Source organism: Tiliqua scincoides, chromosome 1 (assembly GCF_035046505.1).
Source record: "Tiliqua scincoides isolate rTilSci1 chromosome 1, rTilSci1.hap2, whole genome shotgun sequence".
Taxonomy (NCBI): Eukaryota; Metazoa; Chordata; class Lepidosauria; order Squamata; family Scincidae; genus Tiliqua; species Tiliqua scincoides.
Window position 1 is genome coordinate 50483288 of NC_089821.1, and position 17728 is coordinate 50501015.

General features: G+C 43.3%; 1 protein-coding gene across 1 annotated transcript in view; it reads left to right on the plus strand.

Annotated features, from left to right (window-relative positions):
- INSC (INSC spindle orientation adaptor protein) overlaps window positions 1-17206 on the plus strand; it is a gene marked incomplete at its 5' end in the record, with an annotated part of 106802 nt that extends 89596 nt beyond the window's left edge. Inside the window, 4 exons of the mRNA XM_066634678.1 lie at window positions 6307-6373; window positions 10234-10389; window positions 11698-11778; window positions 16944-17206. Of these exons, the coding sequence (XP_066490775.1) occupies window positions 6307-6373; window positions 10234-10389; window positions 11698-11778; window positions 16944-17068 (429 nt within the window). The remainder of the gene's footprint in view (window positions 1-6306; window positions 6374-10233; window positions 10390-11697; window positions 11779-16943) is intronic.
- Window positions 17207-17728: the final 522 nt, after the last annotated feature.

Here is a 17728-nt window from a genome sequence, read left to right on the forward strand (position 1 = left end):
CATGGAGGCTGGATGCAGCCTCCATGGGCCAGCACACCTCCATGTGCTCGGGCGGTTTGCTCCCAAGGAGGCGCAAACATGCTTTATGGCACATTTGCAACCCTCCTAGGTTAGGATTGCATCCTTAATTTAGTGTTGGGTTTGAACATGAGCTGCTGCAGTTCAAAATGACTGAGCTGCTGCTCAGTCATGGCACTTAATGAGTGCAGTGAATTTTAGCAAACCACCATCTCTCATTCAACCTTAATTCATAGAGTTTTTCATGGATGAATGACCCCAAAACCTACCGGAAGGGCACAATCCTATCCTGCGCTGAAACAGGCAAGCCAAGAAGCTTGTGCTGTATCCAGTGCAGATAGGGGCCAGAATCAGCTCAGCCAGAGGCAAGGGAAAATTTTCCCCTTACGCATGGGTAAGGCACCCTGGCCCCTATGGGTCTCCTCGGAGAGAGTGGCTTCAAGCCATTCCTAACTCCCCGGAAACGGGGGTTGGGATCCAGCATAACTGCTGGATCCCAGCCCCGCATCCGGCTCCCCACCCGACCGCCCACCCCCGTGCCTCCCACTGCCTGCCCTCCTGCCGCCCAGGAACACCTCCCTCCCGCCTCCTCCCCACCCACCCAGAGCCTTGCGTCCACCCAGCCGGGCCAATGCAAGGCTCACTGCCTCTGTTGGTGCGGAAGCTTGTGTCAGCCTCTGCAGGCCGGCACAGCTCTGTGCACCAGCCTTACCGACTCATGAGGAGGCACAAACGTGCCGTACTCTCCTGGGCCAGTGCAAGGTACTTTTGCCGGCCCATGTGCAGCTCAGGATTGTGCTGCACATGTCACAGGACCAGTTCAGATGATACTTTAAAGTCTGATCAGCTTCACATACTAAAAGATATGTGCAGTCATTGAGTCCGCCCATCTGGGCCTCTCTACTTCCTTGTGAGAGAGTTTGGGAGTCTTTTCATTAAAAGCATGGAATGCAGTTTATCAGTACATGTCAATCTCCCACCTGATAAGACTTGCCCAGGAACATCCAGTGAATTTTATGGCTCAATTGAGATTTATTAATCCTGTGTCATCTCACTACTTGTCCAACACCTGTAATCACCTATAAACACCTATAATCTTATAATCACACTGATTATACTGAGGGCCCAATCCTATCCAATTTTCCAGCACTGATGTAGCAATAATGCAGCCCTGAGGTAAGGGAACATAAGTTCCCTTACTTTGAGGATGGCCCCATGACTGCCCCCCCCCCCCAAAGTGCAAGATGCAGTGCAGGCCTTATTAGCTTGGATGTATCAGTGCTGTAAAGTGGGATAGGAATGGGCTTAATTCAGATAATTCCTGCTCCCACCCATCTGGCTACACATACTTTCATTAGTTTTTGTTTCCTGTGGCCTTCAGTCAGAGACCTGGGAGCCCTTCAATTGCCTATTAAGTTCTGCATTTTCCATCCAGTAGACCCACACTGATGTCCTTTAACAAAAGCATAGTGCTTGCCCCAACTTTCCTCTGTCCCCATTGTTTCTTTGATCTTTCCTTCTCTGTCATCCCTCATTTCTCACCTCTTTCTCGTTCTCTTCCTGCTTTCTTTCACTTCCTACCTTTCATCTTCCAACCTCTCTTGCTTTCTCCTATTTTCTCACTCTATATCCGGAGGGCAGTGATTTTCAATCTTTTTCATTTCATGGCATGCTGACAAGGCACTAAAATTGTCAAGACATGCCATCAGTTTTGTGACAGTTGCCACAGCACACCACACTGACAGCAGGAGCTCAAATCCCCCAGTGCTGCTACTAACAAATGATCCCCAAACTCCCATGGCACACCCACAAACCATCCGTGGCATACCAGTGTGTCATGGCACAGTTATTGAAAATGGCTACCCTAGGGCAATTTAATAGCAGTGTAGCAACCCTGAAGTAGTTGCTGCTCTCTGTTAGCAAACACTGATGAAGGTCATTAGAGAACTCTTGCATGAGCACAGGGCCACCCACATGTTGTACTGATCTCTGCAGATCACCTATTTGAGTTTCAATGGTGCTCCTTCTTGCTGCAAAGTGGAAGGGAGAACATGGTGTTCTTTCTCCCCCCCCCCCATAGCATTAGACCTAATGACATAGTTGTCCATGGTGACAAGGCTCCTAGAATGTTGCACCCCTGTTTATTGTGGTGTATAGTCCCTATTATACAGCTATTGAACCGTACTGCTATTGATCATGAGTTTTTCAAGAGACGAACTTCAAATTCCCAGTGCTTACTGAAGGTTAATCAGAATGCTTTCATATTTGATTTCCTGTCATTGTGTTAGCTCTGGTTGTATTTAAACTCCTCTCCTTTCTCAGGGTATAGTTGTGGAACTGACAAAAGTTCCAATGGTTGTCAAGCAAAATAAATGCACTCGAAATGCTATGTAACTCTGACTAGATAAGTAATTCTACGGAACTAATAGAGTGTAAAGTTAGAGACTAGATGGAGATTAGTGATTTGTCCACATCTGACTATTAGGCAAGTCTGGGATTGCCTTAGCCCAGCAACTCATGACCCATAACATTTGGAAACAGGCTTTTGGATGACACAGACCATTGAACCAACCTGGCACACCAGTTCTCACATTTGTAGTTTTATCTCAAATGAAGATTTGAACTGAAACATTCTTCTGTCTATGTTTGCCCAGTTCTGTACATTGTTTTGGCCTTTAAATGAGATTTTTACCAAACAGAACCTTGAATAATCTGTCCTTTGGCTCTGTTTAGAGTTAAATAGTACGATGTATAATCACAATCTGAATGTTTCACAAACTATATATATAAGTCTAGATCGGGGTGCCCAAACCCTGGCCCAGGCACCACTTGCAGCCCTCGGGGGCTCCCAATCAGGCCCTTGGGGAGCCCCAAGTCTCCAATGAGCCTCTGACCCTCCAGAGTCTTGCTGGAGCCTGTGCTGGCCTGACGCAACTGCTTCAGCACGAGGAAAACTGTTCGACCTTTCACCTGAGCTGTGGGATAAGGGCTTCCTCCGCTACTTGCTGTTTCACATCTGTGATGCAGCAGTGGCAGCAAAGGAGAGGCTAGCCTTGCTTTGTGCAAGGCGTTTTATAGGCCTTGAGCTACTGCAAGACCTTCATTCAATCTCTAATAAATTCAATTATGTAAATTTATTCAAATTTGAAATGTAAATTAATTCTTTTTTTCCCCAGCCCCCAACACAGTGTCAGAGAGATTATGTGGCCCTCCTGCCAAAATGTTTGGACACCCCTGGTCTAGACAATTAGGAAAGGGGAATTGAGCTGATTGAGCTGCTATAAACCCATCACTCAGATAATTTGCAACACTGAAAGATATTCTCTCTCATTCATATACACCACAGATACTCAAGTAGAAGTCGATCCCATAGATGCATCGAGGACAGGTTTTGACACAAAAATCATGGAATTTTCTATGACAGATAAATCGGGGGTGGGGTGGGGTGTAAACTTGGGGGGTGGTGTCTGACTATAGTTTTGTCTGATTTTACCCAAGGCCAGATCCTGAAAAATAACTTATCCGTAATTGTTACCTAAGAACTGTATAGTCTTTAATTGATTTAAAAAACAGTAAAAGATCATAAGATACATTTTTATTCATTAACTTTTTTAATTCTGGTCTTCACAACCTTTTGTAAACACTATCAGAGTAAGTGCTCTGCAAACAACATACCAGTAGAACCATTAATCAAATTCTTCTTTAAGGTGCCTGTGTGTTAAGTCAGAGACTCTACATATAACATGCAACATATAACACATAACTGGGAGTGTGCAATTCAATTCACAGTGGAGAGACAAGCAACAAGGAATGAACATGAGCAAGTACAGCTGAACATAGTTGCAATGCTGTTTACTCAGAAGTAGACCCATTGATTTCCATGGGTGTTATTCTTAAGTAATGGTGCACTGAATTGTAGACTTGGACTTTGTTTCAAATGGAAACAAGAATTACATCCTGGTGTTTAAAAAACCAGATTTCTACAAAACATTTACAAAATGGAATGAGGCTTAGAAGGGTCTGCAGAAGAGAACAAGGGTTGCTTGATTTAATGGCAACCTTGAGCCTTTCTTAATTTTTTTCTCTGGAGGAGAATAAAAGGTTAACTTGGCCTGTAGGTTGCCTAGAGACTTAGCCCTTTAATTATCCCTGCGTTGTCCTTGTGCTTCTCCAGGTGCTGCAGCTTGCCTGAGCAGCCCTGACCCCTCACCTAGTAGATAAGGTGAGGAGATGATCTAAACTTGATTTATTGGCAAAAATTTCTTGCCTTATAGGTGAGTATCTATGGCAGCGATTTTTGATCTTTTCTATCTCATGGCACACTGACAAGGCACTAAAATGGTCAAAGCACACCATCTGTTTTTTCACCATTGTCAAGGCAGGGGGCTCACACCCCTACTAATAAATGACTCTCCCCAAACTCCTGTGGCCCACCTGCAGACCAGCCTTGGCACACCAATGTGCCACGGTACATTGGTTGAAAATCACTGATCTATGGGGGTTGTGTGTGTGTGTGTGTAAGTAACACTGTATATATGAGAATAATTATTAGATAAAATAACTTGCAGGAGTGGAATTGGCATATATTCAAATTGTCCTTAATTTGAGTTCTTCATCTTTTGCTTAGGAAGCCACGTGGGGTGCAGGCTCTGCATGGAACAAGTAATTTTCATTAACAGGATATAATTTAGAATGAAGGAATACACACATACACTGTGCCTGAAACTCTGTTAATAATTAACATTGAATAAATACATAGATGTGTCATGAGTCCCCATTTTTCTACCTGTCACTATTAGCACTTCATCAAGTTATTTGCATCCTAAGTGGGTCTGTTTATTCAGAGATGTGACAGGATTGCACTGCTGAGGGAAAATGGAAGGCCTTTGTTCCCCATAACCAAAAGCAAATTTCCTTTGTTACTGTAATGACCTAGTGAGAGCCAAATTGATGGCAGCACTCGGAGTACTTGTATCTACCAGTGAGGTTTGTTTGTTTGAATATATAGGACACAGCCAGCAGCTATGTTAACCAACTGTTTGTTTCTCTTGTGCATTTTCCCTACAATACAAAGTGTGCTCTGAGCTCCAATAAGTGTCATCTGTGTTTACATGCATTTAATTTCTGATTCTTACACTTTCTCATTTGCAAGACACCTCCTCACTCAGACTATTTGTCATTTATTTAGTGCCACTAGTGTGCTGGGCACTTCACAGAACACACAAATGGCATTATCTCTACCTAGTTGATGATGTTCTCAGTCTAAGAGCTCATTCACACATGCATGTATGCCACCTGATTACTGTCTGATTCCTGGCATCCAACTGCATGAACAAACTCTGCTGAAAAACACTGTGCTTGAGGAGATGTGAGATGATGTCCAAGTTTTCTCTGTGGCTTTATATCAATGATGAAGTATTCACAGTTTCAAACCATCACTTGCAAGTGATGTCAAGTGTTTCAGACCATCACTTGCAAGTTGTCAAGTGATTAGTGTCCATATGTGGGAACCAGGCCTGATAAATGTTGGCAGAACAGTGGAGAAGAGAGCAGTTGAAAATGCAGTGCTTGTTGGCAGTGAGGGAGCAGTCTAGTGTTAACTAGGAGCAGATACCTCAAAACAGGTGAGGCTTTGCAGAAAGGGTACATTTTGGAGGGATTAAGGAAGCAAACAAAGCTGACTTGAAAAGCTCTTCCAGGCAATGTGAAAGCTCTGTAATGGGTGGATTACAGTATCTTGATGCAGGGGTCATGATTTTTGCTGTTTGTGGATAGCCAGGCATGTATTTGGCATTTTTGTTAGGAGGAAAGAAAAAAAAAATCACAGTGAGCATTACAACATTGGGAAGATGAAGGATGTTGCATTAAATATGGTAAGTCATTTCTTTAGAAGGATTGCATTCTTGATATTCAGGACTTTGGGATTATAAACATTTTTTCCCCAAAGAGCCCTAGGAGCATTCCCACCCTTGAGTGTGCTACTAAGGAGGAGGAGTCAGTCCCTAACTTTTTTTGTAATTAAAAAACACATTAAAAGCCACCACATGGCTAGGGGTTGGGTGACAGTTGTGTTGCTTGTCCACCCATATAAGACAGGACCATCATTCTCATGCAACCACATTTATTGCAGTGGAAGGCAATTGCTGGTGAGGAAAAACAAAGAACAACCTCCGCAAATGGAGGCAGCTGACATGTAAACGGCAGTATGAAAGGATGGGTTTTCCATAAACCCTGATGTTTACCATTATGAAATGTAACATTTCAAACTGTTCCTTCTCCTTAATACAGGTTGTGACGATTCTTGCAAACATGTCTGTCCTAGACCAAAGTGCCTCAGAAATAATCCAAGGAAACGGTATGTATTTCTTCTGTTATGGTTAGTCTATTGGTGTGGAGTACAGATGAACTTGAAAGAGCAAGTTCATACCTTGGCTTCTTTAACTGCAAGGTCATTTTTAATGCATGTGACAATGAACAGCAATAAATATTCTAAAATGCCTCAAAGCCATTATTCTTAGGTGGCTTTTGTTAACTTGTCTGTATAGAAGTTATTTTCTGAGTTCATTAACCTCATCATGAGTTCATTAAGTCATCAGCTCAGGCTAGGTTCATGCAGCATAAGGCTGTAAAAGAGCAGAGGTGGTAACATGGATGGTACTACTTCAGGGTGCGGGCTGGGGGACTGTCACTTTTGAGTGCTCCCTACATGCAAAAGCTCTGCAACTAGACAACTTAACACATTGGGGAGGAAGGTTCTAGCCCAGCCCTTTGCATATTTCGCTGGTTTTTGTTTGCAGGGGATTTTTACATAGGAAAGCATTAAAAAGTAATTCCTCACCAATGACCTGGAATGATGCATTTTGTTCTACTACCGCATTTGGTGCATGCGTAAACCAAGACTGTGCATTCTTTAAATGGCATCTATTTGTGAGTCACAATAGTATCAAAACATTGCATTTCAGTCATTTCTGTGTGTGTCTGTGTGTTTAGTGAGATTTTTAAATGCTTCCAATGTCTGTTTACAAAAACTGTGAAGTCTTTTTGTTTTCTTGATGATTTTTGCCTTTCACATTTAAAACATTTTGAGGTAATCATCTGTGTTGTGTGAGTTGTTTTCTGTAGTGTTTTTTCCCATGGATGGGTGGGTATAAAAGCAATAAATCATATTGTAGATACTCGAGTATAAGTCAATCGCACAGATAGTTGAGGGCAGGTTTTGAGCAAAAATATTGGAATTTTCTATGACCCTTGGATAAGTTGAGGAGTTAAACAGGGGTGTGTGAAATTCTTTGAAAATGACTTACCAGGAATTGTTCTGAGGCAGTAGCAAAAAGGAAAAAAGGAGCCACTTTACCTTCTCCAAACAAGAAGGGAGATGAAAATGCTTATGCGAATTCTAGGCTTTGGAAGGAGTACGGTGCTTCATTCCACAGCAGCAGCCCTTATACAGACTATAACTTCCATAAGTGCTTTCACAGCTCTTCCTGTTTGGAGAAGAAGCTAAAATGGCTACCTTTTTCTGTTTGCATTTTGTTGCTGCCTCAGAACAATTACTGGTAAGTAAAACTGCTCCTTTCCCCCCCCACCCCCCTTGCATCCTGCTTCTCAGCCCAATTCCACCCCCACTTCACCAAGTAGCTGCCCAGGTAGCTTTATTAACTGTATTGATCCATGCATAAGTCCACCCATGCTTTCAGGATCAATTTTAAGGCATAATTTTTGGATTTATACGCAAGTATATATGGTAAGCACAGAGTTGGTGGAGCATCTCTTCCCTCCCCACAATTGTTGAGAATTGGGAATCAAAGTGAACTCCATTAGTCACTGGGTACACAGCGTTCTTTGCATGTAGCTAATTATGTTCATATTGTTCTGAAGTAACATTGATATGGATTATTGTGCTTGTATGTCACAATTATGGTAACATCATCAGTAAGTTGAGATAGTTATGGGTGAAAACTGCAGAAAGATTCTTTCTTCCTTTCTTTCTTTTGGGGTTCTTCCTCCCTCCCATTTTACCTTTATAATAACCCTGTGATGTAGACTAGACTGAAAGATGGTGACTGGTTCAAGTTACCCATTGAACTTCATGACTGAATGGAGAATTGATCTTGTCAGGGTTGTCCTGGTCAGACAGCCTTACCGCTATTGACCGATTTGAAAATTCTGTTTTATTTGCACAGTTCGGTTTTCTAAGTGTTTGAAGCACTTCTCAATATTGGTCACTACTATTTTCACATGAGGGGCTGAAAGATAGTGCACATCCATTTTAAAAGGTACAGGATGCATCCATGTCCCCTTTCTGTCCAAATACCTACAAGCAGGAACCAGATATTTGCTGACTTGTTGTGATCCCAACTCTACAGTAAGCACATCTACTCATGGGCTTACTCCCAGGTAAACGTGGATAGGATAGTAGCCTGCTTCTTTGTATCTTAAAAGGGAAAGCAGCCCTGATGTGCAAGTAGAAGACATAATATTACGTTCATGATTTCTCGCTGGTATTTATTGTCCCACCTCCATGAATTTTTCAGGGGCTCAGGATATGAGTTCTGGTATTGATTACATCAGCAGTACAAGCAGGATGTTCAGTTTTTTTGACTAATGCGAGAGTTGCCCAGCCTAGCCAGTGCCTGTATTCAGAGACCGCAACTCCTCCTCTGTGCATATAGGGAAGGAGCTTCTCTTGCTCAGTTCCACCTCCCTCATATGGGCAGAATGCAGAGCAGCAATAGGCGGAGAGGGAGGGCGGGATAGAGAGAAGCCTTGCAAGATTCCACTACCTCTCACCTATTCTGTGCTGAGTTTTGGAGATCCACACCATCCACCCATTGTGTGCAGTCTGAAGTCTTATTGGTCGCCTATTGGGTGACTTTTTACTCCTGACTGGCCTGTCCTGGACTGAAGTGCATGGGAGTAGTACTAAGGAGACAGTGCCTGTCAGGTCAGCACATCCCAGGAAAGAGAGAGAGGGGAAAATGGCTCTGCCCTCAGGCAGCTAGCTGTTCTTCAGAGAAGTCCCAGCTTGGGGATGCAGGCTAGTAAGTCCACAGATTTGAATTGTAATGCAGCCTTAGAGGCTGTCCAGTTCAGAGCCAGCAGGTCAATTCAGCTTTCACAGGGGTTGGCTGAAAGGAAGGTGGGTGCACTGTAGTGAGCCTGGATTCAGCCAGGGCTGCTATGCCCAAAGGAGGCATAGGTGGCAACTCAGGCTGGCAACTGTCTGCATTATGTAGGGGGGCCACACTTAAAAGTGTTCATAGAGTAGGCGGGACTTGTTGCATTTACCAATTGCCCTTAATTCCTTTCAAAACTCTTGTCATGGGTGTTGTGTGGGAGAGTACCTGTGCAATAGTTCTTACCTTGCGTAGGCCATCGATGGACTGTGTTTTTTTTTTTTTTTAATGCTTTATTTATTTATTACAGATACAGGTAAGGAAAATTGGATAGACTTAGGGCTAGGACTACATAGGTTACACACAGGGGTGGTAGCCATCGATTACAACAAACATTAATCCAAACAAAATTAATAATCAATACAAAAATTATCATATTCTTTAACCCAACTGGTTAATACTTTAACATTCCATATTTTTCCTCTAACCTTATCTATCCCATCATAAAAAAAAACACTTCAAACTTTTACTTATACACTCTTCTTACCACTAAACTAGTCTCTAAAATAAAATCTTTCTTATCTGATTCTTAATTTCTAATATGACATCTAAAAAAGAAGTCTCCGATTACCATGGTATTACCTCCTTCAATATCTCTTATAACATGTTATACATCATTTTCCATAACTATCCAATCAAAAAAGGCTTCAAATTTTTACTTATAGACTCTTCTTACCACTAAACTAACCTCTAAAATACAATCTCTTATCTGATTCTTAATTTCTAATATCACATCTAAAAACAAATATCTCCAATTACAATAATATTATACTTCGCTTATCCACCACATATTTATTAACCCAAAATAGATGGACTGTGTTGCCTCCATTTGCATCAGAATACACAGATGTATATTTTTGATGATATGAAGATTGTACTCAATCTGAAGGTGCATATTTCCAAGACTATGTAGGGGGAAATGATAGTGCTTCTGGTTTTTGGCCAGTGCTGTACTTATTGCTTCTTTTAAACTGCTCATTTAAATTGAAGTCTTACTACAGTCTGGAAGGCTTATTGACAGTATCTCACTCCTTTGTAGGTGTTCAGGTTTTAATGGAAATGCTGTTTGAGAAACCATCCTCTGGGAATTCACCAGAAGTAGCTGCTTGTGAACGTGTTCAGCAAAAAGCTGCAGTTACACTCGCCCGGCTGAGTCGTGATCCTGAAGTAGCACATGCAGCCATAAAACTGAACTGTAAGAGTGTTAATATAGAACCCTCTAGTCCAGTGTAAAATGTGCCAAGACTGGCATCCTACCAAGGTTCAAGAACCCATGGCTTTGATTGTCTTTCTGACTTTGGCTCAAGTTGTTTTTGGACTATCTGACCAATTGTTCTACCTCTGAGGACCAACCCATTTACTAGTATTTGAATGATGCTTTAAATTCCTGCAGCATTTTAGACCCTTGTATGGATTGCTTGCATGAATGCATTGTGAACCAGTAATATGAATTAGCTGGTGTAGTTACAGATCACCAGCGTGCCTGGCATGTCCTCAGCAGTGGGGATTTGCTCAGCTTGCTCATGTTTTTGAAGCTGCCTGTTTGCACTTGTAGCAGTCAGTTTATGTGACCAGTGCCTTGTGCTCATGTACTAACACGAGCCCAGCTATGCAAACAGAAATAAGTGGCTATGTGAGTGCCGATTCACACCAGAACATTGACAGTTTGGCGTTCTATTCCAAATGCTTTAAAAATGGGTGGTAGTGTCCCAAAAGCTTGATTCTGTGGGTGGCAGGAACTCCATAGTACCAAATGGACTTCAGCCAGGAGTTGATTTGAACAGCATTTTTAAACAGCTTCTATGAATTCAATGGATTGTGTGAATTCACTCGTAATAATTCTCAAAGCCCTGCCCAATGCCACAGTATGGTACTTATGTGGGACATCCTACATCTTGGCATTTTCTCCTTCCTAAACAAAAAGACATGTGTATTGGACCATGAATCACTAGAAAAAATAAAATATTTTACAGCATCAGAAAAAGGTAAGAAAAATACCTCTTTGCTGTTCCTTGGTAGCCATTCACTGGTATAGCTGAGGTCTTCCAGATGTTGAAACAAAGGAGGTGGGATTCTAACAGCCCAATCCTATGCAGGTCTACTCAGAAGTAAGTTCCATTAGAGTCAATGGGGCTTACTCCCAGGAAAGTGTGAATAGGATTGGGCTGTAAAGCCCTTAAAATGAAATCATCATTGATGGAGAGAAATATGGGAGGGGGACTATGTCTGACATAATGAGGTAACTTGGTGGTCTTGGAAAAATAACCTTGAGCACACTTTGAGTTGATAGCACTGTAAGATGCTGTTTAAAATGCATCATATATTTCATAGTTCTTTCTATAAGAGAAGTTTCTGACTTTCCTAGGGCTTTTCTAGGGCTTTATTGTATTAATCAGAAATGCCAATAGAATGGATATATCTAGAAAACATACCACATTGAGTCAGTACTGATGTTTTAGTTATTTGAAAATATTCCTTGCATCTTGTTTTTTTGTACTTCTAGGTATCCCACGCCTTATAGAACTCTGCAGATCTCCTACTGAAAGAAATAACAGTGATTCTGTTCTTGTTGCATGTCTGGCAAGTGCATTTAGTTCTTCCCTCTTTACATTTAGTTTGCATTTAGTTATTTCCTTTCCTGTGGGCTCTTTATATGCTAAAATTGCATTCAATGAACCAAGGTTAATTAGGATATTATCTTTTTCTGTTTCTCCATTCTCTGCCCCAGGCAGGGTTGCCACTGCCTGGAGTGCACTCCACTGGTGTCTGAGTCCTACTTGGCCCTAGGGAGAGAGGGGCAGAAACAAATGGGGGTTACCAGCCCAACAACCATGATTCCCCAACCAGGCCTCAGAGTTCAGCAGTGAGATGGGGTTATTTCACCCTTCTTGCTCTTCCAGCTGTCTCATGGCTCCCTTCCTGGGCTTGTCCTAGCCCCAGGGCATCAGATACTGAGCAGCCTTCAGGTTGCTTGTCTAGAGACCTCTCATCATTAGCCCTGAGTGCCTTATGAAACCTTGGACCCCCCCTTCTTGGGGCTATCTCTCTTCCATTGAGATCCCTAGCTTTACCTGGTCAGGAGGACTGACCTGGAAAGGGAGGGAGGAGGAAGAATCCCACCAACCATTTCCTTCTTCCTCTAGAGGCTAATTTCCTTCTCCTCTCTAGAGGCTAATATGATGTTCTGAAAAGTGGCAAGCCTTTTGCTGCTAGGTGGAGCATGCCAAAGTAGAAAGGGTGGGAAGGCTTTGGGCCTGCTTGCCACTGCAAAGGTCACCTTTTGGTGCCAGTACTAAACCTGCCTGCCTCTCTGGAGGGACTTAGCCTTGGAGGAAAGGATCACCATTGGGAGTGGTGAGCCAGTGGGAGGCAGTGAGTGTGCACATATGTTTCACACACACACATGATAATGCAAAAGTTTTTCTCTCATGGTTTTTGCAAGTCCAGGGCTTGTTGGACTCTATTGCAAACACTGTTATTCCCAGTAATAACAGTGATATTGGAAGTTACCAGTTATTTTGGTATTACCAGTGATTTTGGAAGTTACTAAGGGACTAATCCTATCCAACTTTCCAGTGCCGGTGCAGCTGCAATGCAGTCTTGAGGTCTGCATATTTCCATGATTGCTCTCCCTCCCACAGCAGGATGCAGCGCAGGCCCCATTGGCACAGCTGCACTGGTGCTGGAAAATTGGATAGATTTTTGTCCTAAGTCTGCAATCCTATTTGCACTTACAGTAAGCCCTATTGACTAAAATGGCATTTACTTCTGAGTACATGTGGATAGGATTGGGCTCTCAGTATTGGAATAATTTTATTTTCTTTGAAAATGAAAGGTGGCTGCTTTTCATTTTAAAATTTATTACATCACTGAAAGCAACTTCCAGTATTTTGTGGCTTCTCTGGCATGACACTGTAAAATAATTTCCGTAATATCCTATTTTTAAGAACATAAGAACAGCCCTACTGGATCAGGCCATAGGCCCATCTAGTCCAGCTTCCTGTATCTCACAGCGGCCCACCAAATGCCCCAGGGAGCACACCAGATAACAAGAGACCTGCATCCTGGTGCCCTCCCTTGCATCTGGCATTCTGACATAGCCCATTTCTAAAATCAGGAGGTTGCACGTACACATCATAGCTTGTAAGCCATAATGGATTTTTCCTCCAGAAACTTGTCCAATCCCCTTTTAAAGGCATCCAGGCCAGATGCCGTCACCACATCCTGCGGCAAGAAGTCCCACAGACTGGCCACACGCTGAGTAAAGAAATATTTTCTTTTGTCCTAACCCTCCCAACACTCAATTTTAGTGGATGTCCCCTGGTTCTGGTGTGTGAGAGTGTAAAGAGCATCTCTCTATCCACTTTATCCTTCTCATGCATAATTTTGTATGTCTCAATCATGTCCCCCCTCAGGCGTCTCTTTTCTAGGCTGAAGAGGCCCAAACACCGTAGCCTTTCCTCATAAAGAAGGTGCCCCAGCCCAGTAATCATCTTAGTCGCTCTCTTTTGCACCTTTTCCATTTCCACTATGTCCTTTTTGAGATGTGGTGACCAGAACTGGACACAATACTCCAGGTGTGGCCTTACCATCAATTATAATATTAGCCATTTTGTTCTCAATACCTTTTCTAATGGTCCCAAGCATAGAATTGGCCTTCTTTACTGCCGCTGCACATTGGGTCGACAGTGAAGATAGACAGTATTTATGATACACAATGGACTTTTGTGTTCAAGTTTTTGTTCCTGAATGGTTGGAAACAATATGATTTATTATTCGTGATATGGTAATGCTTACAGACACCAATCAAAATGGAATCAGTAGTATGTGATGTACTCTGCAAAGATAATTCCTGTGTCAATTTTACATCTTAGCAGTAAAGAGCAGTAAAGAGCAGTAAAGTGGGGAGAGGGACAGCTTGCCTGAGGTCACACTGTAAATCTGTATAGGACTCAAGAGCTGAACTGAAGACTAACCCTCAAAGTACTTCATTGGCACAAGCCCCATATAAAGGAGTTTGCCTTATGCCAGCAAAGGGACTTTAGGAAGGGATCCTGTCAGGCTGCATGCTCTTCAGTGTTCCTTTTCAGGCTGGTGGTATTCTTCCTTTGCTGAATTCAGTTTAGAGTTTAGAACAGGCAGTTTTCTGTTCCAGAATTACACCTAGTGAAGTGAAGCATAAAATTGTTCATTTTAAACAATGGTGGCATATAATAAATGTGATTGTTATCTTTTGGCAACTCTGGTGTAGTCCTGGGGCCTGGAATATTCTGCTGAGTTTCCATAAAGCTCGTACACCTTTATAGATTGTTGAAAGGGCAGAGATGCTGTGAAAATTTTACTTCAGGGGAAGACAATGACGGGGAAGGGATCTCTCTGTGCCCTTCCCTTATTTGGCCTGACGTGTTCAGTGATGCTAAACATCCCCTTTGTGAGTTGCCCAGAAGAAGCATGAAAGGTAAAGGGAGACATGAGTGAAACAGAATTGTGTTAGGGAAGCAGGCTCAAGTGTCCTCAGGCTGTCTGACTGTCCCGCTGTGGAATTGCCAGTACTACTTGATACAAAGAATTCCACACTCTCAAGAGATCAAACATTTAAACTAGGAGTTGGAAAGGAAAGAGATGGAATTGTTGAACACCAAAATGGGGTGCTTGGGAAAGTTCTCTTCAGAGATAAAGTAATGAAAATTCTGACTTCAGTGACATTTTGGTCACAAGTATGACTCACCAAACCTAGAGGCCTCAAAATTAACACAAGCTGACGTAGGCTGTTGGACTATTTCCACAGCTTTGTACCCTGGCACTGTTTGCTCAGCACTGATGTGTTTGTCCCAAGGCAGTTTTTCCTGAGAGGTAAATGCTTAGACACTGAACAAGCATTCTGAGAAAGAAAACACCCCAAACTATTAAAAATCTAAAGCACATTGTACTCATCTAAGGTATCTTGCTTCTTATTTCCATGGTAATTTCTTAACCTCAGTTTTCAACTAATGGTTAATAATGTTTCAGATCATGCACCACCAATACCGTATTCCCCTTGCCTGGCCTTGCCATGCTCTTTTGGGTCCACTTGGACTTGCAGTAACCAGAGAGCTGGCACAGATCTGAGTAAACCTACAGGGCAACAGGGGGATAGGACAGAGGCACTAGAATAGCAGGGTTTCCAATCACAGGGAGAGAGCCTTTTGTGCCTGTTGCTATTGCATGGAGAGGGCCTCACATGCTTTCTTCTGTATGTGCATCAACACTGTGAGGAGGTCCCTTGGCGAGGGGGTGGGGTTCACACACTAGCCCTGGCAGGGCCCCCAGGGAGGCCTCAGACTGGCTCCGGGGAAGGGGGTTACAACACCCAGTTCCATCTCCCTAGCATGGCTACCCTCTTTGGGTCACAGGCTGGGTGCACAGTCTCCTGCCTCCACTGGCTGCCTGTCATCCCTGGCCTCCCTGCTCTTGTAGAGTGAGCCAACCCCCTTGGCCCCTCCCCTTCCTCCTTGGAAGGCAGAAAGGGCATTCCCCAGGGACTGCCTGCCCCCAGAGTCAGCTGCCCCTCACACCACCCCCTCTTCGCCAGGCCCTGGCCACGGCAGCTGCCAGCCTCTCCCTCCCTTGGCAGGTCAACCCCTACTGCTACCCCATTTAGGGCAGGTGAGGTCCCCCAGCTGATGGAAGGCTTGGGGAAGGTAGCCGCCCCATGGCCGTGGGCCCCAAGCTGTCTCCCTCCCCAATGCTCGTCCCTGCGGTGGTGGGAGAGGTGACTGTCGCCCCACAATGCCCTGCCGTTGTGTCCTCCTGCTGGATGGAGTGGATGGGCTCTGCTGGCGGGGAGGCTTCCGTGCCTCACTCACCCTCCTGCACCCTGCAGCACCTTCCTCTTGGCCTTGGGTCTCTCCCCCAAGATAAGCTGGGAACCTAGGCATCTGGGGAGGTCCCGATAAACACCATGAAGTCATTAAACTGAACCTTTATAGGTTCCTCTTTACACATATTCACTCACCTGGAGGGTGGGTGGTGGGTGGGTCCGTGTGTAGGCTGGGCCCAGGAAGGGGTTGGTGCCACGATCCGGCACTTAGGCCGGATTTTAACTCCCCTCCTGGTTGGCCCAACCTAGCACTGGGCTGCTCAAATCTGCGCTACCTAAAGAGGGCAGATCTGAGTAGCTCCATTCGGGCCACTGCCATGCGACATGGGGTAAGGGGAAGTGATTCCTCTTGCCCTGGGTTGCACCACAGCCAGCCCCAACCCTGCACTGGATACAGTGTCAGTCAGGACTGCGCTGTAAATGTTACAGTCAGAAATATTCATTGGATGAATGCCCAGAAGGCATTAACAAGTAAGCACATAAATGCTAACATGGCAGTATTAGTGATTAAATTTTGCAGACAGGGACCCAACCATTTAATAATATATATCAGCTGTTATCCATCCTGAGCCATATAAATCTAAATCAATTCTAGAATGCTGGTTTAATGTTTGAGATTTTGAAGATTTAATGATTTTGAGATTTAATATTTGAGATACGAGTCCACACTTGTTGAGTTTAAGAGTGATCAGTAACTATTGTGTATGGAAGTCAGTTAACCTCACAGAGGTTATGTTATTGCCAATGATCCCTAAATCACTTGAATGTAAGCATAAGGAAACTTTTGCTCACAAGTCACTCTGAACATGCAGCTGTTATCAGTGGCCCATGTTTATCTCGCATTGCACAAAGCATTCTAAAACTGCATTTTCATGTTTACTTCCAGGCAGCATTACGGCGACTAGCTGTTATGAGCCCTGACGGCCTTCAAGAGACGGATTTCCAGCAGTTGGTAAAACCCAGACTTGTGGATTCCTTTCTGCTTTGTACAAACATGGAAGAGAGTTTTGTCTAAACAAAAATAAAATAAAATAAATACAACCACATGCTAAACAAAGCAATCACTGTTAAACAGGATAGTAACACTAAATATTATTTATGATTAATTTATTTTAACAACATAAAGGTTAGCATGAGAAAAAAAATCTGATCTATTGAGGTTGCAGCTATGCTCAGTGAAAGTACATCAACACGGGCTCCTCCTCCCAAACTAGCCCTGGATTTACACAACAGTGTGCTACCTATTATACACAGAATAGGAGGCCCGTGTTCATCTCCCATTTATTTTTCCAGCCATCCCCCAAATTACTGATTTTCTGAACCTTGATGAGAAGAGGATGGTGAGATTTATAGGAAATGCCCAAAGAGGAACTAGATGTTCCAAATCATGCCTCCCCCAACTTCTTTCCCTTCATAGAGTTCCAATACACGTTTAGTAAGTTTTCATCTAGAGCCCTTTGAAGACAAGTAGTGGGAGGATGACTTGGAGTGGAAAATGTTTCCCTACTCTCCATTTTACAAAAATGGCTATTGACTTTCCTTATATGAATAATATATTCACCCCAAAGACACTGACATAGCAGCAAACCATATATTCATCATGATGTTTATGTTCTCAATGGATCAGTTGGATCTCTTACCAGTATGCGTGGGAGAAAAATCGGGGGCTTCACAC